General features: G+C 52.1%; 1 protein-coding gene across 2 annotated transcripts in view; it reads right to left on the bottom strand.

Annotated features, from left to right (window-relative positions):
* Window positions 1-2,323: 2,323 nt before the first annotated feature.
* Window positions 2,324-21,246, bottom strand: part of UBE2F (ubiquitin conjugating enzyme E2 F (putative)) — a 48,927-nt gene continuing 30,004 nt past the window's right edge. For both annotated transcript variants that reach the window (XM_031452522.2, XM_031452521.2), the window contains 5 exons: window positions 15,190-15,260; window positions 11,390-11,447; window positions 8,757-8,789; window positions 6,534-6,596; window positions 2,324-2,946 (listed from right to left, as the gene is read on the bottom strand). In XM_031452522.2, coding sequence (XP_031308382.1) covers window positions 2,896-2,946; window positions 6,534-6,596; window positions 8,757-8,789; window positions 11,390-11,447; window positions 15,190-15,260 — 276 coding nt within the window. In that variant the 3' untranslated portion in view covers window positions 2,324-2,895. The remainder of the gene's footprint in view (window positions 2,947-6,533; window positions 6,597-8,756; window positions 8,790-11,389; window positions 11,448-15,189; window positions 15,261-21,246) is intronic.

Raw genomic sequence — 21,246 nt, 5'->3', positions numbered from 1 at the left:
TGTACTGCGGCGTCTTCTCTAGCAGGTGCGCACGCTGACCGAATCTCAGGTTGGTGGAAACCACGCCAGCAGGCCTCTAAGGCTCTCAGGTCTTGGAGGTAAGGACAAGCAAGGCAGGGCGTCCTGCGAAGTTAACCAAAACCCAAGATGCTGCCCCTGGGGACCACGTCCTGCAACAACCCAAATACAGTGGCTGGAGAGCACATATGAGGAGTGAGGCCATGGCTGCAGGGCAAGGAGGCACACAGCTGAGAGATCAGCATTCAACACCCGAGGAACACTCACCCTGGCTCCACAGAAAGACTGCAGAGGTAGCTTGCAGGTGTTGTGTTTGAAGGACTGTAAGAGGGGAGACGTGACTTTTCCCTTCTGAGAGGGCTACCCTTGAGCTGTCCCTTCCGAGTATGCTCGAAAACCATGCAGCTGACACGTCAAATTCGAAGCAGCAGAGTCATGGGGACCCGACTGAACGTCAGAGCCATCACGTCTCCCGGGCCTGCTCCACCCTGCTCTGCTCCAGGGCTGGCCTTGTTGGCTGGGCATCCCCACCCCCTGGTAGGTCAGAAATCATCAACTATCACTAGGTTGGGGGGCACACAATCACAGCCAGAACGTCAGTTTGGCCTAAAAGTGGGAAAGAGACCCCAAGAAACCCAAAGTCCTGGAAGTCAGGGTCCTGCAGCCAAAAGGCGCCAGAGGCCCCCCGGCCAAGCACCCAGCCCGGCACCAGTGGTCACGGAGACGGGCCGGGCTAGGTGTGCGCCTTAGCGACATGGGAGGGGCAGGGAGGCGAACACCTCTGAGGGACTGCCATGGGACGGAAAGGGACGACCCACCTGTGGGGAAATGTCTTTTTTTTTCCTTTAATTTAAATTTTTAAAAAATTTTATTTTGGGGGGTGGTAATAATTAGGTTTATTTATTTATTTTAATGGAGGTACCAGGGAAAGGGGAAATGTCATTTTTGAAGAATTACTTGATCCCTGAGAAGAAAAGTATCTTTCTATTGTGTGAGGTCAGTATTAACAATGGACGTGATCCCTTTCAGTCTGGTCCGGGGGAGGCAGTCTTAACTCCATCACACGCCTCCACTTGACATCGGGCGCTGCCTTCCTTCCTCCACCTCCATTCGCACCTCAGGGTGCAGCCTGGGGCTGCTGGGACAGCTGAGATGGGAGATGACTTGGCTGGAGTTGGCAGACAGCAGTGTGCCCTGGCTCGCAGGGGCACGAATCAGGCGTGTGGGTGGCCAGCTGTTGCTCTCCTGACCCCCAAGCAGAGGACGGCCCTAAGGCCAGCTGGCAAGCCCCTGTGACACTGGGCAGCGCTCCAACTAAAAGCACGTGAACTGGAGCACTGTTCTCAGGCCTGGAGAGGTGGGTATTACTGTGCCCAACAGGCCCTGAGACACTGAGATGCCAGCGAGCCCTGACCCAGGCCCTGCCTTCCTACTCTGTGCACCAGAGGTGTGGCCCAGCAGCTGGGGTCACCCTCCAGCCGAAAGGGCACAATCCCTGATTACCAATGGGAAGTGGGGCCCCATATTCCGCCCCTGCTGATCTCCAGGACAGACTGATCTCATAACAGAGATTGTGTAATAAATTAAGAAAAACACACAAGACCAGGGAGATGGCAGACTGGGGGGAATTCAGAGGGCTACGGAGGCTGCCAGTCAAACCTGAGCGTTATCAGGCAGGCAGCAGGCGAAGCCATGCAAACATTTATTGCACCTGATCCCACCAGTCCAGACGCCTAAGGCTGGAGTAAATCCGCCTGCCTCTCTTCCGTGTCTTTACCCTGAAGTCACGGGCCTGAACTGAGGCTGGCGGATTCCTGGTCCTCTGGGACTTACCCTAGACAGGCCTGGGGCCAGAGCAAGCTCAGAAGGCCACAGGTACAGTCTCTGGCATCAGACATGTTTGGGCTGATTCCTGAGGTCTCGCTCCCGCGCCCCAGAACGTGAGGATCTGGCTTATGAGCCCCTGACCCCTGCAGAAACACCAGGCCCCTGGCTGGAGTGGCCTCCAACCTATTTCCTCTGGGCAGCATGTGAGGAAGGGCTCCCTGCCCTTTTTTTTTTTTTTAAATCATCCAGATCTAGGTTCAAAGGATCCTGAAACTTCTTTGCCCCATCTGGACCTGAAAACAAGAGCTGATTTTTAAAAGCCAAATTTTCGTTGCATTTGGACAGAATGAATAATGTGTTTTTCATGTTTTCTTTGTATTTCTCTTGAATAGTTGCATGACCCAACATCTTTCTGTCTGCTCTATACAATGAAAATACAAACTAAATGAGGATAGAAAAAAATAATTAAAGCATTAAGTCGTACAAATTACAAATCTGTTCCAAAATATACTTACATTAAATAAAATACGCATTTCAGTAAGAGATCTACAGTGAATTCTGGGAAGCTTCACGACACCTAGGCAGGGCCAACACTCGTGGAAGGAGCTAAGAGAATTTGCATCCAATCACAGTTTGCAGCGGGTTCTGATCGCCGACCTGCGAGCTACACTGAGTAGGTCATTAGCATCACCTGCGCAGGGAATGGACTCTGGGGACAGGGGAGAAGCAAGCTCTAGCCTCAGTTCTGAGTTCATTACAACTCCTCAAGAATCTCATCAACAGCCTGTACAGTACGGTTTCAGAAAAGTAAACACGTGAAGGTAAGCAGACAACCCTAGAACTGCGAGCACACTTCCTTGCTGTATTTATGTGGGACTCTCTCTACAATGGGCAGCCGTGAAGAGGTTCTTCCCCAGGACGGCGCGGTCACAGGACTCGCACGACGCGGCGGGACTGAGGGGAGCAGGGGACTGGAGAGGAGGCTCCCGCCTGGATTCAGCTGGAGACAAACTTCAGACACAGTCCAGGCCCTGCAGTCCGCTCCTGCTATCATCTGGCGTAGCGCTTAATGTAGTCTTCAACTTTACTCCGGAAGTCCTCCTGTGGGCAAGAGGGATGGGAGAGGAGGAGGGGTTAGCGGGGGCCAACACTTCAACAACAAGTCGGATGCACCAGAGCCAAGGACCCCGGGGGCTCTTGGAGTGTGGAGGGTCTGGCAAGGTGGTGGAAGCCGAGTGCCACTCCACCCCCCCCACCCCCGGGCACAACTGAGCTGGGTGCTGGGGCGGGACGCAAACAGCAGCCCTGGGCAGAAGGGAGCCCAAGACTCTGGGTCCTGCAGGTGGGAGAGTGAGATTCACCAGCGGGGTCAAGGTCATGACGCGTATGAGTCACAGGCTGCCGCTCTCAGGAAGACCCCTGTGTCTCCCCAGGACCCTGCCACCCACGGCCCTGGTGCAGCCCACCCGGAGGGCGACCTCCCTGCCTGAGGAGGGGCGGGCTTGCTACAGAGCCCCTCCTTGGGCGTCGAGCAGAGGCCACCCAGGAGCCGGGGGGGACCCCTCAGTTGTAAAAAGGCTGTGTGGATGTGGTGACTCACCTCAGACCTGAGCCCACCCCACGGGCCTGTCCCCAGGCCTTTTCTCTCAAAGGGGAGGGGCAAAATTCCTTGTCCTGGCAGGACTGCGAGGGGCCCTGGAGCTCATCCACCTCAGCACGCCCGCCCGCATTTGGTGGCGGACAGCGCGTGGCCTGACGGCAGGCTCCCAGCACACAGCTGCCCGCGGGGTCGCACGGCCTCGGCCCTGGCGGCGCAGACGGGCACCCGCTTGTGGCGGCGAGCTGCTGCCCCACGCGGTCTCTCCTGGGGCCGTGCTGGGAGGGCTGGGGCAGAGCCACTCGCTCCTCTTAGCAATGGCTTCACCCGGTGACTCTCAAGATGGGGGCGGGTGCCTGGTTCCAGAGCTCTGGGAAAGGTGCCTCAGGTGAGTAAGTAGAGAGCTGTGACCGCACGCCAGGGGGCCTGCACTGGTCCCAGGACAGTGTCCAGAGGCTCCCTTGCAGCCCCCCGCCTGCAGCAAACATGGGCTGTGCTGAAGCCCTGGCGTGCCTCTAGTGACTCTCACCAGGTCACTTCCACAGTACCCTGAAGCCAACAACACCATGAGCTCCCAGGGAGCCGCAGCCGAAGCTCGCAGGGTGTTGTGAGGATCCCACAGGCAACCTCCACCCCCAGAGCCCCGACGTCAGGACCAAAGGTGCCTCAGCGTAGTCTTAATCCCCTTTGCCTCATCTTCTCGTCCAGAGGTGAGGAGTCCTCTGGAACAGGCCTCTGCAGCCTCCCCCTTCCCTCTGAGGACCCGTGAGAAGGCATGAACTCTGGAGGCAAATCTTGGGCTCTGCCCCTTCCTAGCAAGTCTTTTTTTAACCTTCTTGGTGGCCCTGATTCCTCAGCAGCAAATGAGAGACAGCAAGAGTCCCTCTGTGTGGAGCTGTCAGGAGGACAAAGGCACCCTGGGGGCTAGGTGGGACAGTGCCAGGCATCCAGGAGGGCTGCTCAGGGTGGCTGCCACTGTCAGGTCACTGCGGACCCCTGCCGCCCTGCTGCAGTCATGCTGGCCTCCACACTCTCCCCTGGACACCCTGAGCACACTCCTGCCTCAGGGCCTTTGCACTGCTATTGAGTCTGGAACACACTTCCTTCCTGTCCACTTGGTTCACAGCAGATCTCAATTCCCATCTCACCAGAAAGGCTTTCTCTGAGAACTTGACACAAAATAAACTGTATCTGCGAAGCACAACAAAATGAGGTCTGTCTGTGACCTCCAAGTCTTCCTACTTCATACAAAGATCAGGAAACAACCTTCCAAGAAAAATAAAAGGATAAACAATATGTAACATCTTTCTCCACCTGGCTCTGTAGGGCGTTTCTTCCCTGACAAGGTTTAGTCTGCAGGGCTGCCAGCTGTCACAGTACAGAGTGCGGAAGTCCTTGTCCGCGACAATGACAGGTGGACTTCCAACATGAATGGAGCCTCCTGCGAAGGCCGGGGACCGAGGAGCACACCTGCACGGGCCTGTCAGCGCAGCGGCCAAACCAAGGCTTTGCCAGACAACACAGCCCAGCCAGGGCCGCCCAAGGGTGCAGACGGCTGACCCCTGAAGGCAGGCAAGCAGTGAGGACCTAAGACCTTTGCTGTCTCCGGGGTCCCTCAGCAGGATGCAGGCCTCCCAGACCGCCTCCTCCGCCTGTCCAGAAGCACCTGACGCCCTCCGTGCGGCCGCAAGTCTCAATGCTGCCTGCCGTACGGCGGCAGGACACAGGCTGGGTGGTCGGGCTATCGTGTCTCAGTCCGGGCCTCCTGCCCACTCTTCAGGGCCCTGCTCAGGCAGTGCCTCTGCTCCTCGGCTCAGGACCTTGGGACCGTTCTACATGGCACAGTCACAGTGCCCTGCACGTGCTGGCACACAGGCCTTACACAAAGACAACCGCTCTCAACGCTAAGCACCATACTCAGAACCAACGTGATGGCTTCCAGAACTTCTATGTTCAGAGCAGCGCCAGCCCGTCTGACAGCGTTAGGTGGGTGCCTCCCAGGGGAGGCAAGGATTCGCGGGGACTCTGGTTCAGAGAAGGAAACGTGGGGTCCTGTGACTGCACGGAGTCAGCATCGCAATGCTGTCCATGGCAGCCTGACTAGCTCCTGCACAACCTCCAACAGCCCCGTCCCCGGCGCACGCGGCCGGCTCCTGGACTCCTGGGGCAGACCAGTGCCTCATTCACGCGCTCCGTAAGGTTGGGGCACAGAGGACGTTTATTGCCTTATCATTTGTAGTTGGGAAAAAAGTCCCACAGGAAAAACCTGAGTGCCCGCCAATAAGAGATGGGGGAAAAAGGCTGGAAGAACCACTTCACAGAACAGTATTCAACAGCTCCTAAAATGAGTGAGTGATAGTTTACGCACTGACTTGGAGGGAAAAGTTAAAACAACAACAGAAAAAGGAACTGAAGACTGAGAGTAATAAACATGATCTCGGCACTGTGGGCCTGAACCTGAGCGGCTCACGTGGGCCGGAACTCCTCGGGCAGGGGACGCGACCTGCTGGGCAGGGGGCAGGTGACGCTGGTGGGTGCGACTCCCTTCACGTCCCTTCCGGTCCCTACGCTGTCATAAGGCAAGAGTAGCCTGTTTTAGGGGTGGGAAGGGACAGACTGGGAGTTCGAGATTTGCAGATACTGACAGATGTATATAGAAGAGATAAACAAGTTTACACTGTACAGCACAGGGAAATATATTCAAGACCTTGTAGCTCACGGTGGAAAAGAACATGAAAATGAATGTATGTATATTCATGTATGACTGAAAAATTGTGCTGGACACCAGAAATTGACACAACGTTGTAAACTGACTGTAACTCAACAAAAATTGAAAAAAAAAAAAAAAAAAAGAGTTGCTTGTTTTAAATCACTCACACTGAACTCTAGTAGGAAACCCCGTCTAATAAAAACACCTTGGGTCAGGCGCTTTCCCGAGACCACTCACATTTCCGTAACACATTGCTCACAAGCAGCTTTAACTTCCAGGCCTGGAGCCCACCATTCTCCATTTCGTATGTGTCTTATCAAGAAACAGTCATTATCCTTTCACCAAACACAGAGACCCAGGATGTTCCCGTTACTCACTTACCTTGTCCCGCAAATGATGTTCTGCAGCTTCAATGTTCAGTGGATCATCAAAATTCAAGAGATCCTTAAAAAGAGAGAAACTCAAAGTAAACAATGAATCTGTTTTCCCGCTGTTACAAGTCTTCATCTTAAGAACCAGGCAACAGAAATCTAATCGGCAAAATGGCATAAAGAACTGAGAAAATTCCTGAGAGTTCAAGTTCTGATGTCAGAGTCCTTAGCATGTGGGTACTTTATTCAAAACGTGGCAGGAAGAAGGGAGGGCTGTATTTACGTATGAGGACCCAAAGTTTGGTGAGGAAGTAGCAATCACGTTAACTTCAGACACTATTTTTGATAATCGGGGAATGACAAACCACTATTATCATGAGCATTTTTAAATAAAATCCTATTCGCTTCTCCTGAAAAATTCATTTTCTCCTTTATTTTGTGGTTAACACCTCTCCCTTCCTAAATCGGAACTGTTCTGACCTTACCTGGATTTTCCCTTTAATTCATCTCCATAAGCATCGCACTCAGCCCAGTAGGAATGGCATCTGGAACCCAACTGAATGTAGGACAGCGCCACAAGGCCAGTGTCCCCCCGCCGAAGGAGGAAGCACCAGACCCTGTCCACCTTAGACAAGCCCTGGAATGGCTACTCCTCTCTTCCCCCAAGAGTAACCGTGGATTTCAGACTGGAGGCCTGTCCTGTCTTCACCCTGCCTGATCTTCTTAAAGGCCGGGGAAGAGAGACTGGTTCTTATGAGTCACTGCTTCCACGGCCATCACTGGGTCACTGTAAAGGCGACTATACTCTCCCTCAGGAGAAATGTTTAATCCTGGGACTGTGTTCCTGATTTGGAAATAAACATGGGTGTGACTGACATGTCACAAATACAGCAAGGAAAAACTGTAAATCTCTAAGACTGTTCAGTTGGGAAGTTAGACTCCAGGTCCTAGAAATACGAAAAAATATAAAGCACATGTTCTGTGAGAATCCTGATGCATATGAAGACTACACCAGACACACAAAATTCTTCCTCTTCTTTTCCATGTACTTGACCTAAAATGAATATATTGGTTCGAATGACCATTACAGACTTAATGAGCAATTCTGATGGGCTCTTTAGGATCCGGAAGGTGCGGAGTGGAGGGAGAGGACTGCACCAGATGTCCTTTAAAACAAAAAAGCAGTACAGCTGTGAGGCACGTTTTAAACTGCGCTCCAGCCTCTGCATCTCCAGAAGTAAAACCTCATTCACTTCAGTGAAAAAGCCTGACTCACAACAAATGACTGAGACCAGCAGAAAACTGCCCAGATGGCTCAGCACCCCTTGGGTCCCGCCTTCTCCTGGAGATTACGGCAGGCCCTGGAATCGGGAAGTGTGACGTCAGACGGGAAGGCAAAGGGAGGCAGGCACTTGACAGTCTATTCTGAGGCTGTTTTTTATTTCCTGAAGGTAAGAACACTGCAGCCTCAGATGACAGGCTGGGCTGAGCTGAGGGGCACGTCTGCCGGCGGCCAAGAAGCGGCCCTCCGATGGCCGGCGCCATTGTGGGCTGTCCAGGAAGGGTTCATTTTCATGGAGGGACCAGAGGTTTTACCAAAAGTAGCAAAGCCTTTTTCTTTTTCTTCCAGAGAGAGATTTCTGAAGCTTATTTTTTTAAAGCTCCTTTATGATCAAAAAGCACAAACTCAAAGGAACAAGTAATTATATTAAAAAAAAAAGTCCGAGTACCAGCTCTCCACCTTTTCCTTCCCCCCGTGCCTCCTCCCGCCCTCCAGGCCCTGCCTGCAAGGTGCTGTTCTCTGGGGACGGCCGCTGGTCACTGATGAAGAGAACAACTCTGAAGTTCTGGGTTTGTGAAAAGCCTGAAGGTCGGTGACCACAAACTCCTTCACCCAAACCAGGGCACCTGGGAGTGAAGAGGATGCGGACCAGCTACTGGTAGGGCAGGCAGTGGCCCCAGGACGTAAGGCAGCCACTCCAGCAGGGCAGAAGCAGGGACGCTCTGCTCCCACCTTCTCTTCCCCAGCCCCATGGCCTCCCCATGTGTCACTCCAAACCCCCCTCAGTTCTTGTCTCACTGTTCTTCCGACTCACGAAAGTACCAAAGAAAAGGGGGGCTCAATATGGACACGGTGTTGTTTTTAATTCCCTGTGTTATTCTCAATGTGATGCTTAAAGCCAGCAGTCAGCGGAATCTAGAAAAAACTTGGGATTTTGGTCCATGTACTTACAGTAAACAAAGAGTTTAATCCCCAAACAACATCCTGCAATGACAAAGAAAGAAGAAAACAAGTTTCAGGCTCCTGTGCATTTTAAGACTTTTAAATCTGACCAAGAAATACGTATTGTACTGTAAAAAATTTTATCTTCAGCATGCCTTGTTTTCCCCAAGACAGAAGAGTGAAACAATGTCTCTTCAGTATAACCACAAACTCGGGGACGTTCGGAGATGAGCAGTCACTGGCAGCAGACACTAAACCAGAGACAACAGAGACTGCCCCCAGTCCCGCGCCGCGACCGAGCCCACGGCAGCGTCTGCGCTGGAGAACCTCACCCCCCGTCACCGCCTACGCGTCGTTACCAAATACAGTTCAGATTTCTAAAAAGTCATCTTTAAAACAAAATCTGTTGTTTTTGCATCAACTGCCTCTTGGGGATCACAGATCAGCTCATCATCCGCTGTCCCACTGAGTCTTAATTCTGCTTTAGTTACTTCAAAAACCGAGACTAACATTTTGTAACATTCTGTAACAAAGATCAGAAGTTTTCATTAAAATAAAACTGCAGACCGCTCTGTTCTCCCCAGACTGAGCTGTGCTCTGTCTGAGTCACAAACCTTCCTGGCCTTCCTCCCCCTCAGCCTGGGTCTTGTCTCTTCTAGGCCTGTCTCCCTGCCGTCCAGTACTCTCTACTCCTGCAGTGCTACTTGCTGCTCTCTGCACTCTGGCATCCATCCATCCGTCCCTCCATCTGTCCATCCATCCACCTATCCTTGCACCCCTCCCTGCCCTGGTGTGAGCCTAGTCTGGGGTGGGACTGGGGGTGCACACAGCCCTGGGTCCGGTGGAGGTAGTTAGGCAGACCGGCGCGTCAGCAGGGTGCCCACAGAAGTGTTCCCAGAAAGGACCCCCTTGTGGGGGAGAGGCTTCACAGAGGGGACCTGCCAGAAGGGATGGCAGGAGGGGGCACCTTCCAGGTAGAGGGACTGTAGGTACAGAAGCAAAGTCCCAAGAGGGCAGGACACGTCCAGGGCATGGTGAGAGAAGGGCAGGCCAGGTGCCCAGGGCAGCAGAGACCAGACCTCGTGAGGAGCTGCGGTCATGACTGCATGACGTCTGCAGTGAACCCAGACCCCTCCCCTGTGTTCTTCATCCGAACACCTCACCGTCCTCTCTGGCCACAGGAGTGGTCAACACAGCACAGTTTGCAGCTGTCTCCCACGAGCTGTGGTCACATACAGAACAGGCCTGGCCCAGTCACCCGCTGGCCCCCTCGGACCCGTGCACGTCCCTCTGGGCCTCCGTGTCTTCCAAGAGCAGCGGTGCTACAACGGGCCTCCGTCCTCTCTAATCCGGGGCACGGGGGCGAGGACGGCCTCTGAGAGGTGAACCAGTAAGTCAGCGTACAATGGAGAAGGTTAGTTTTCTGCAGAAGTTATTTTAAAAGGCAGGGCCCAGAGAGTTAATCTGCAAAAAACCATAGAGAAGGAGAGCCCGGCACCACGTCCAGCCCTGCTCAGGCTCACCCCCGCGACCCGGGGACAGTGTCCAACGCAGCAGCTCCGTTACCAGCCACTGCTCGCTCTTCGTGCATCTGGCAGACTCAGACTTACAAGTGGTTTAAGTTCGGACGCCTTTTGAAATCCACGCCTGACTGAGCCAAAATGGGCATGTGAGGGAAAACGTTACCAGAGGCTGACTGACCGACTGGCTGGGAGACGGCACATGTGACACCCAGGCAGCTCTCAGGGCCTCGCAAACAGGCTGATTTGACGCCCGAGGCCTCTTCAGGTTGAAAGGTGGGACTGCCAGCATCCGAGGAGGAAGACAGTCACCAGCGAAGATGGGCCTGGTCCAGAAGACCATGCCTTTGTGCTGGTGCCAAGTGCACGCTGGGAACAAGGCTGCCCCAGAACCTGGTCCCAGGGCAGTGCTCTTCTGGGGAGTAGCATCCCGCACAGGCAGGGCAGGGCTGAGACTGTGTGGAGCCAGCCCACTGCTCAGTCAAAACGACAGCAAGTCAGGAGCTGCTCAGACTCAGTGAATACAAGCCGAAAGTTCTGACTACTTCTGCTAAATGGTCAGGCCACAGGAAGAAATTGCCAGCATCCTACAGAGAAGCCTTGAGGCGAAGCACAGCCGGAGGCCTCACACAGGCGCTCACGGCAGGCGTCCCTGCAACTCGAGTCGAGCTGGAGACGCAACTGGGGCCACTTATTTAGTCCCCGTGGCTCCTCCTTCCACCCCCCTGTTCCCAGACAGGGCTCTCCCCGCCAGCACCCCCGGCTGTGTCCTGCCAGCCTTCCTCTGTACAGTGTGACTCAGAGGGACACAGGACATCTACCCTTTCTTTCCTCCGTCTCTACCCAGTCCTGGCAATGCTCCACGGCCTTAAAGGTGAGACAACTATAAAAGATGGGGGATGGGGGGAACAAAAAGACCAGAAGAGAAAGAGAAGCACAAATGGTAAAGGGGAGATGGGAGAGGAGAGGACCTGACACACCACCCCCACCACAGAGAAGTGGGGGCAGAGGAACTGACGGGCAAGGCGGGCGGTGGGGAGGGAGCAGGGTGTGCCCGGCCACCGTGTGGACGGGACAGAGTGAGGTCCGCCAGGGGACTGTGGGCAAAGGCACGCACTCTACCTTCAGTGTCCTCGTGGGAGCCCAGCCGGTGCCGTCGATCGAATGTTCTCTCAGTAAACTGAAACAGACACAGAAAGGCACAGCGGTCAGCAGGGAGCAGCCGCAGGTGTGTGCGCAGCCGCCAAGTTGCTCTGGTCTCCATCTCCCTGGGACGGGAGATGTCCTTGTCATGAGCCCACCTTCCTTCTGTGGCTTCAGTTTCCCGTCTTGCTGCCGAAGGCCTCCCCTGCCCCACGCCTGCACGGGACCCCAAGCCTAACAAGCTCTTGTGTTGTGTGTATGGACTGTACGCTCAGCAGGGGAAGTGGCCTTAGAACAGAACACAAAGCGCATTTGTCCATTTAACATTTAGAAAAAGACGGTGACAACAAACAGGAACAAGGGACACCTAGCGCTTCCTGTTTATGTCAGCACAACCTAGATTTACTCGGTGCCTCAAGACCGAGAGGGTGGCCATTACCTTGCAGAGGAGGAACCGGGCAGCCCCAGGCTCCAGGGCACACCCCCTGAGAACACAGCTGCCCACACGGGCATCTAACACAATTTTAATAGCTGGTTAAAAAAAAGCTCAAAAGGAAAAGCTTAAAGATAACGGGAGATTAAGACGAAATTCTGGACGGTGCTCACCTGGGGGTGGGAGGACCACACTCCGGGAAGGTGCCTATGGGCTTCAGAGGCATGTGACATGAACTGAACCCAAGAGTCATTTTCACGTCTGTTCTATCAACTGTACATGAGCATTATATGCCCACACAGAAATGATGATTCCATACTTTGAAAAATTATGATTTCCACCAGGTTTCCTCCTGGTGAGGGCAGGAGCCTGGCGTTGCTCAGTCAGACCAGGCAGCTCCTAAGCTAGTGTGTCAGCGTGAGGCTTTCCTGGTCACAACTGTTACGCTGAAGATTTTTGAATCAGAGCATGTTAAATTCACATAAATCAATGAAGATAGGGAGAAAACAAAGATATGCAGAATTCAAATCAATGCCATAATCTCAACTGTCCATGAAGATTAGTTAGAATAAATAAAGCAAATAAAGCCAACTTTAAGATTCACTACAGCTGACTTTGAGCATTAAACAGACAACAAGAAGAAAACGCACATCATGCGCCCTACCCTCATCTGCCTGCACGGACACCTTCCCACCCTGCAGGGGTACCACTCACCTGCAGGAACAAAACCTCTGCAAGTTTTGGATAATTTTCTGGGAATAAACTGCCAAATCCTAGTGGTTTATATGGGCCATTGAGAGACCTCTTTACTAAGACAGGAAAGAATTATTTCTGATCTAACTGATTTCGACTGTAAAGTAGGCTGCTTACTGCCCGTCTCCCCACCAGTTGGCAAACCCCATAAAGCAGAGAATGCAAACTGCTCCCCACTGTGTCTGGGCTCAACCAACATTAGCTGCTGGAAGGCAGGCGGCCAGGTTGACCGGCTGACCAGTCAGCCCCTCTGGGCTTCACTGCCAACAGCACAGCCAGAGCCTCTGCCCCTGGAAGCCAAGTGTGGCCATTTCTGGGGGCCACGGATCTGGGCAGGGTGACACCATGGAGGGGAGCATATAGTCACTGGGGAGGTGCTGGTCCAGCCTTAGCAGATGGCAGTCCCAAGAGAGCTCAGGTGACAGCCATGCAGCCATCGGAGAGGGTTCAGGCAAGGGGACAGAGGACACCCATGGGACAACATTGGAGACTTGGATTCTAGGAGAAAAAGTCTGAACTGCCATCACCTGGCTCCTCCAATCCCACAGACATGGCACTTCTGGCCCTGAGCCAAGAGCAAGGTGCAGGCCCTTGGTGGGAGCAGGTAAGTCTCGCTGAGAGAGGCGAGCACCCTGTGTAGCAGACAAGGCCCCGCGGGACGCCAGGCACTGGTCAGGCTGGTAGGCGCTCCCCGGCAGTCACCACAGATCAGGAGTGGCTGGGCCAGGCTTGTCACTCCCTTTATTCAGAAGACACTGTGAGTCAGCTGTGCCCAGAACCATTGCTGGACACTTCCTAGTTTTCACGAAGAGGTGGTCTTCGTACATAAGCCTGGCACATTACTTCCCTCAGTTAAACTCCTAAAAGTGCAGCTGGAGGCCCAAGGGTACACACAAGGTAAATGTGAGGCCTGTGGCTGAAGGACCATCGAAAGGCCTCTGTCTAGTGACGCCAGAGCCTGTCCACACTCACACACACACGCTCTCTCTCCCATCCCCGAGCATTTGCTTCTGTATCTGCCAATCTGAGAAGTGGCGAGCGTGCCTCCTTGTTTCCACGGGCCCTTCTCTGATGACCAAGGAGACCAAGCGTCCCTAGATGCCTGCCGCCCACTGTGCTCCCCCTCCCATGAGTCACCTATTTGGAGCCGATGCTCACTTTTCCAGGGGTAAGCCCCATCTTTTCCATATTGACTGAAAGGACTGTTTATACATACGAAGGATGTCACTCTGATCTTTTCTCCTTCAGTTTTGCGTTTTTGTATTTTTAATTTTAATGTGGCTAAATCTATCAATGATTTTCCTTTAGGGTTTCTGGCTTTTGAAGCAGGCTACCGTCTGCGAAATTCCTACTATACTTTGCTAACGTCTGCTTTCTCAGAAGACTGAGAAAGTGACAATAGAAATTCCCTCTCTGGGCCTAATTCTGACCAGAGCAGGTCCGTGACAGGAGGTGGAGTGGGGCGACCCTCAAGAAAGCCTGGAGGACAAGGCTGGGCCAGAACCCACTTATAACCTGAAACTGAGGGTGGCAAATCTCTAATTTCAATGAAAGGACAGACACTTAAAAGGGAAGACTCCTTTTTTAAAAAGTATACTCTCAAAAACTGTATTTGTATGTAACTACCTACGAAAAAATGCAGCTCACATGAAAGAAAAGGGGGCTCCACACAAAAAATAAAACGGGAAAGTGGGTGCTAACTGCGCTTGAAGAAAGAAAAAGGGCCCCTGACACCCACGCAGGGAGGAGCGGTCACAGTCTGCACGTGGGCTTTCAAAGGCAACTAGCGTTTCCAGGGGAGAAGGGCGGAAGCACAAGGCAAGACAGAGGCTGGGCCTGAGGAGGGACTCCGATCAGCGAGAAGGCAAACAGCGCGCCAGAGAGCTACTTCAAGCCTGCCCTCCAAACTCGGGTTAAACAAGTTCCCAGTCACACGGCGGCCAGCGGCGGGGCTGGGGGCCTGGCCCAGAGCCCCTGTGAGTTAACATCACTGCCTGAGCAGAGGAAGTGGCAAGACGCAGAAAAACAAAGCCCACATGCTAAATTTACTTAACAACAATCACCCCCCCCCACACACATACAACTTCTCTGGTTCTCTACGTGAGGGACCCGCAACCTTAAGAAGCAGGAAAGCGCCCGGACCACGTGCCGCCGGCAGAGCGAGGACACCCAGGCCACGGCTGGCATGAGGCTCTGGGAAAGCCTCCGCACATGCAGACTACTGTGCGGAGGACACTCAGATACGAGGGCCCGGGTCTCCCGCAGCCTGCTGTCCACATCCCCCGAGCTAAAACCAGCCACTGGGAGGGGGTGCGCCTTCCATGAACAGGAGGAGCAAGGGTGACGGGTCCTCAGAGGCAGCCTCCCAGGCGGACGGCAGGCAGCACTGAGGCCGTCAGGGGAAACAGGAGGACATGGGGCTGGAGGAGGGGCCGGGCTGGGGCGGCAGAGCCAGACCAGGCTCCTCACCTGAGTGGAGCCCAAAGCCTCCCTGACCCGGGCCCAGCCTCGGACTCTCCCTCCTCAGAGGGAGCACGCAGAGAGCCCAAGGTGCACAGAGCTAGCGGGGAAGCTGGGAACAAGAAAAACTCACCTGAGACAGATCTCGCCCGTCTCCGTGATGTTGGGGTGCCAGATCCTGGTCAAGCATCTCACTTTGGGGGGCTGCAACACAGGGGAAGAGGTCACAGGCTCTCCAACCACGTCTGTGATCCACAGCCTTCCCCGCACCCCGCAGAGAGCCTCGCTTGTCCCCGGGCAGCAGGGCTCCTCAACCCCCTCCCGCGCTGCTGCACCCACCCGGATGGCCTGCACCCCCAACAGCGCCCGTCCGCAAGCCCCGGGGCTGCCAGTGGGCGGGCCGAGCGGGAGCCGCAGTGCACCGGGTGGGCAGCTCTGCACCCTCAGGCCCCGGTGCAGCGCGGCTGACCCGCAGCTCAAGCACCGCTCCTCACAGCAGTGCTGGTTCCCTCGGGGGATTTTCTGAAGACGCTCCTGCCACGAGCATTTCTCTAGATGCAAGTCTTAGTCCACTTGACACTTAAAGGAGGGAGAGACGACGAAAAGGAGTGCGTGGGAACACGGCACATAGGACGGGTCATGTTTGGATGGGTTTCTTTTTTACGATTATTTTATTTAAATGCAATCCATACTCATCAAAGAAAAAAAGACAAAGACAAAAACAAAAGGAAAGATATATATTAAACTCCACCCCAAATAATCTCCATTAACACCTGGTGCGCACGTGTGAGCCTCCTTTCCAGGTTACCCACACGGTGCGCATGATGCACGTCCATTTTTCTTTATGAAAGTGCGGAAAGAAGTGCGGAAATGCGCTATGTATTTTTTCACATCTGTCCTGTCACCGTTTCAAAGGGCTCTGGGCTCTCGTGCATTCCGTGGTACAAATGCCAGCACTTAAGCAGCAGCTCCCTGGACATTTAGGGTGCCTCCCCCAGCCACCACACACCTGAGAAATCAACGCTACCTTCGCTCACATCCGTAGGTAAGATGTCCTCGGGAGGAAGGCCAGGAAGAGGAGGGGCTGGTCAGAGCGTGGGCGGAGGACACAGCGCCAAGCGCCCTCCCCACCCGAGAGCTGGAGAGCCCGCCCCCACCTGCAGCGGGCGGGCCCCCTCCCCAGCCCCAGCACCGTGGTGACGTCAGCCCCGGTTGGATGGACATGACCGTCGCCTCACACAGCCGCACCAGACAGGTCATCTCAAGACACCAAACTGTCGACACCTTGTCATAGAGAGGTGACACTTCCCCAGGTGACTGTTTGATGTAATTTGTACTTATGATGTTATTCTGAGGTGTAGAAGGCTTTCAAAAAATCTTTGTAATCAGTTTTTTATCCTGGATACCAAGCTAGAACATATTTCACCATCCAAACCTTCCTCTGCTGTCTTCTGTTTGACTAGTTCCGCCTTTTTATTCGTACACAGACGCACTTCTCAGCGCCCTCCTAAGTCTTCTTCCTGATTTCAAAACACCACAATATCAAGAGACTCTCCAAAACACTTAACCCAACTATGCACGTATAGGTGTCTGAGAATTACAGCATTTAGGTTCAGACTGAGTTTAAATCAACTGAATATGCTCTAACTTGCTTTTCTGATGGGAATGCATTTGACAGAAAGAAGGCTAGTGCATCCAACATTTTCAGCAAGGCCTTTAGGCTGAAGAGGGAAAATCAGAATTGTTGGGGCCGTCTAGCCTCTCTAGGTGATGGAATATAGTTAACATGCCAACTCAGCATCTGAGGGAACTGAAGGCTCATGTCCCTCCCTCCTATGAAGCCCCTGACACAGTCACCCCGCCCAGTGTTCCCTGAAAGTCCAAGCATCAGCCTGTATTTGCCCTCCTTCCTGTCCCTTCACACCTTCCACAGTGCGATGCTGACACAGACGCACCCCCTGTCCACGCCCTCTCTACTGCTGTCCTCAGAGCAGAGAGCAGACCTCTGCACCAGAACCAGGGTCCTGGATTCTGACACACACTTTCCAGACTGAACTCTTCTTGTAGACCCCACCCCATCCCCAAATCAGGACAAACAAGAAACACCCAGCTCCACCTGCTACCTCTGTGGCTGGCATTAACATCCAGCCCGGAACACAGCTGATGGTTTAGCACACGACAGACGGCACTGCCAATCAATGGGCAAACAAGGATTCCTCAATGGACAACCAGCTAACCATTTGGAAAAACACAGAGCCCCACTCACAGCTTTATTCCAGATGAATTAAACATAAATGAACAGAACTCTAAGAGAACTAGAATAAAACATAAATGAGTTGTCTTGGGGTCTGAAGGCCTGTTTTAAGCATTTCACAACATGAAAAATTCAAGAAGGAAAAGTAGATTTGACTATAGTGGTAAAATCATAAAAACCTTTTATAGGACAACAACAAAAAGTAAATGAAAAACAGGAAAATATTTAAAGCACAGCTAAGACCAAGAAAAAAGTTACATGTAATTTTTGTACAAGAACTCTTATGATAAAAACAAATACCCCAACAGAAAAAAGGACTAGGCGCATAGTAACAGCTCACCCAGAGCTGGAAAGCAGGGGAAAGTTTAGAATACGTATTTGAGAAACGAAAATTCAAATGATACTTAGATGCCATTTATTTCCTCCCAAAATGGCAAAAAGAGAAAAATAATGAAAATATCCCACACTGGTAAGTATTTAGGAAAAGGGGAATTTTCAGACTCTGATGGTGGTGATGCCAACTGGTGCAGCGTCTCTGGCAGGTAACTGAACACAACTGGTAAAGAGGTGTGGGGTCAGAGTCCACTGCTCAGTGTGCCTGTAATTCCACTTGTGAGAATTCACCAAAGACCCTGGCTGGAGCACGAGGTGTCGTCCACGGCAGGCGTCACAGCACTGCTGATTCAGGGGTCACCCCGGGGACCACAAAGAGGCCAGGCCTGTTTCCCCACAGCCTGGGATCTAAGTGCGGCTTCTACATTTTTAAAAGGTTGTTTAAAAAAAAAAAGAATTTATGACAGAGACCATATATGGTCCACAAGGCCTAAAATATTTACCATTTGGCCCTTTACAGAAAGTCTGGTTCATATTATCAATAAATTGGCCACCCAGTGACCAGCTCTAAAGAACTGGTTTCACACTGCGATGCATCATACAAGGAAGTGCTCCTACTGACCATGATGTAAATGTAACTGTACATTAACTGACATGAGAACATACTTCTCATGATAGTTTATGTTAAAAACCCGCAAGTTACCAAGCTACGTGTAGCAAGATCCCATTTGTATGTACGGTTATATACTGCCCATAACATAAATCAGAAAGTTAACAGTGACCATGTCTGGGTGGAGATAACAGGTGATCAACATTCTATTTTTGCATAGTATTATTTTCTCTATTTTCCACAAAGGATAACACATTATATAAAAAGAAGAGGGGAGAGTGGGTGTTCGGGTGTGACTCCGGTTCTCTTCCTTCTGGAAATGTGGCAGGACAGTCTTGCCTTCCCCCTTCAGGGCTGGTCAGGGCCACATCAGCTAATTTGGTGACACTACACCACCTCACCCAGGAGGAGAGAGACACTGCACTGGGCCACGGGAGCAGCGTGAGACCTGAGACAGCGGGGGCCCTGCAGCCAGGCTGCCCGCTGCACTCAGCCTCCCCCTCCTCAGGGATCCCTGCTGGGGCTCACCCTCCCCCACGCCACCACGCTGGTCCGTCATTGTCTGTGTCTGTGCCCCGGAGCCTGCTCGCCTTCTCATCTCTAGGCTGCGGTGTCTCACACAGAATCCGGCACATGTCAGGAGGGCCTGACACATGAATCATTTCAGCTAATTTCTAAGACAGAGATTAAGAGGCAGTTTGAGATCATGAGATGAAGTTCAGGAACAAAAGGACAAAGAACCAAAGGAGGTATTTGCATTTCAGCTGCTGGGGTATGGGGGGGGGGGCAGCGGTGAGAGGGGTAAAAATAGGAGTTTTTATCTTTTCTAAAAAAGTTTATTCTAAAATGATGATCTGGGGGGAAGGGTAGAGCTCAGTGGTAGAGCACACGCTTAGCATGAACAAGGTCCTGGGTTCAATCCCCAGTACCTCCTCTAAAGATAAATAAATAAACCTAATTACCTGCCCCCCACAAAAATAAGTAAGTAAAAAAATTTTAAAAACTGTTACCATCAAAAAACTCAAAAAACAAAACCAAAAAATTTTAAAAATCTACTTTATTTATTAAAAGTGTTTCTATGAAAACGAATGTATGTATGTTCCTGTATGACTGAAGCATTGTGCTGTATACCAGAAACTGACACAACACTGTAAACTGACTACACATCAATAAAAATATATTTAAAAATGCTTCATTCACAATCTTAATAACTGACTTTAACTGCAAGAACTCTAAGTGTTAGGGGTTAAAAAAAAAAAGTCCTTATGAACTACAGGAATCATATAAATTATGGCCAAAAAGCAAATGAACTCTGAGAAAGCGCCACAAAGCCCTTCCAGCTGTGTCTCCTCATTCAAATGAAATGCGAATTGCTTAAAGTTTGCTCTCACAACCTCTACCCGAAGTGCCTGTAACCTACGTATTTCCATCCTTTGCTCTAATTTTCAACACTGTAAGTTTGCAGGGGGCAGAGAGCATGTCAACCATCAGACAAATATGCCCAGCACTGGAAATACAGTGAGTGAGGTGAGGCACCCCGAGGCCCCGCCTGCAGGGAGCTGGCGTCTAGTGGAAAGAGACGGCAAGGAGAAGTACACAGGTGGAGATCAACTACAACGCAGGTAAACACAGCCACCTCCGGATCCTTCAAGCACTGCACCTCAGTTTCCTGGGGACAGTGCCGCCCTCCACTCCTCATGGTGAGCTCGGGACTCTGGCCTGGTGGCAGGGCAGCTGGGCCACCTGAGCCTGGATGAGAGGGAGACGGTGCAGAGAGGCCCAGCAGCAGCAGGGAGGGGTCTGCACACACCCCCGGAGGGCTGGCCTCTCACTGCCTCCGGGCTGGAACACACGGGTTTTACTCCTGATGAAATAGGACTAGCCCATTATTTACAAATTTTCCAAAGGAGACAGGGACTGAAACATAAAAACACTGTAAGTCACCAATTAATACAGGAAACATGTTTGTGAGTCTCAATGGTTTCCTATCCTGTTTATTTCATTTCTTACCTCTCCGTTTCTTAAAGAAGTCATATGGGGATGGGACAGTATGACAAACATTTTCTCACTGCAGAGTGGCCACCAGGTGTGGTGGGAAGGGCACACACTAGGAGCCAGGCAGCTCTGGACAAGAACCAGCTTTGGCAATTGAGCCGTCAGGACCAGCAAAGCCAGCAAGTTCTTAGTCTGACCTTTCCGAGCCCTGACTTCCTGCCGTGTGGAGATGCACGTGTCAGTGTCATCCACAGAACTACTGGAGAAGGACACAGGGTGCACCGAGCGGAAGCCCTGACGCAGACGCCCTCAACAAAAATCTGTTCCTTCCTTGGTGTTTCTGATGGTTTGCTCTCTCCTTACTTTGGGGAAAAAGACACTCCGCCACTAAGTGACACCTGATGCACTGAGGCAACGGCTCTCATATTCCCTGAGGCTTGTTTGGAAAGTTCGTCAGTTTACGCTGAACTCTGTGAACCACTCTCCTCCCCCAAAATTCACCGCTTCCCCCAAGACTGTGTCACAAACTCATTACCCTTTTGTTTTAACATTCTTTAGATGAGTAATCCACAGAGATGGAGTACGTCCAGAAAGTTAGAGTCTAGAGTTTTCAGTACCGTATGTCTGATAGTTTCCAGAAGCCATCAAAATAGACCCAAATTCTAAATATGTGCATGTAAATCAAGGTCTCAAACTTCTCTCACCTGAGAGTGCAGTGCTCTGTCAGGCCTGTCCCCGTTTGTGATTAGGGAAACAGGGGACATCTCAGCAGGTAGCTGGAGCGATGGGTGGACAAAGACCTGAAATGCGTATTTTCCTCTTTGCTTAAAAATTAAATTTTGAGGGGGGGGCTTCTTGGCTTGCCAACTTTTCTCCATCCTCATAAATGACATTTCCAAAAGAACTTTTAATGTACTAGCCCAGTGAAGATCAATTTTCATAGATAAAAGTTTGGATTTAAACAAAAAAGTGTTGCAGCCACTGAACTACACCCGGTG

Source organism: Camelus dromedarius, chromosome 4, assembly GCF_036321535.1.
Source record: "Camelus dromedarius isolate mCamDro1 chromosome 4, mCamDro1.pat, whole genome shotgun sequence".
Taxonomy (NCBI): Eukaryota; Metazoa; Chordata; class Mammalia; order Artiodactyla; family Camelidae; genus Camelus; species Camelus dromedarius.
The sequence above is the reverse complement of the archived record's forward strand: the minus strand, read 5'-3'. Positions and strand labels throughout refer to the sequence as shown.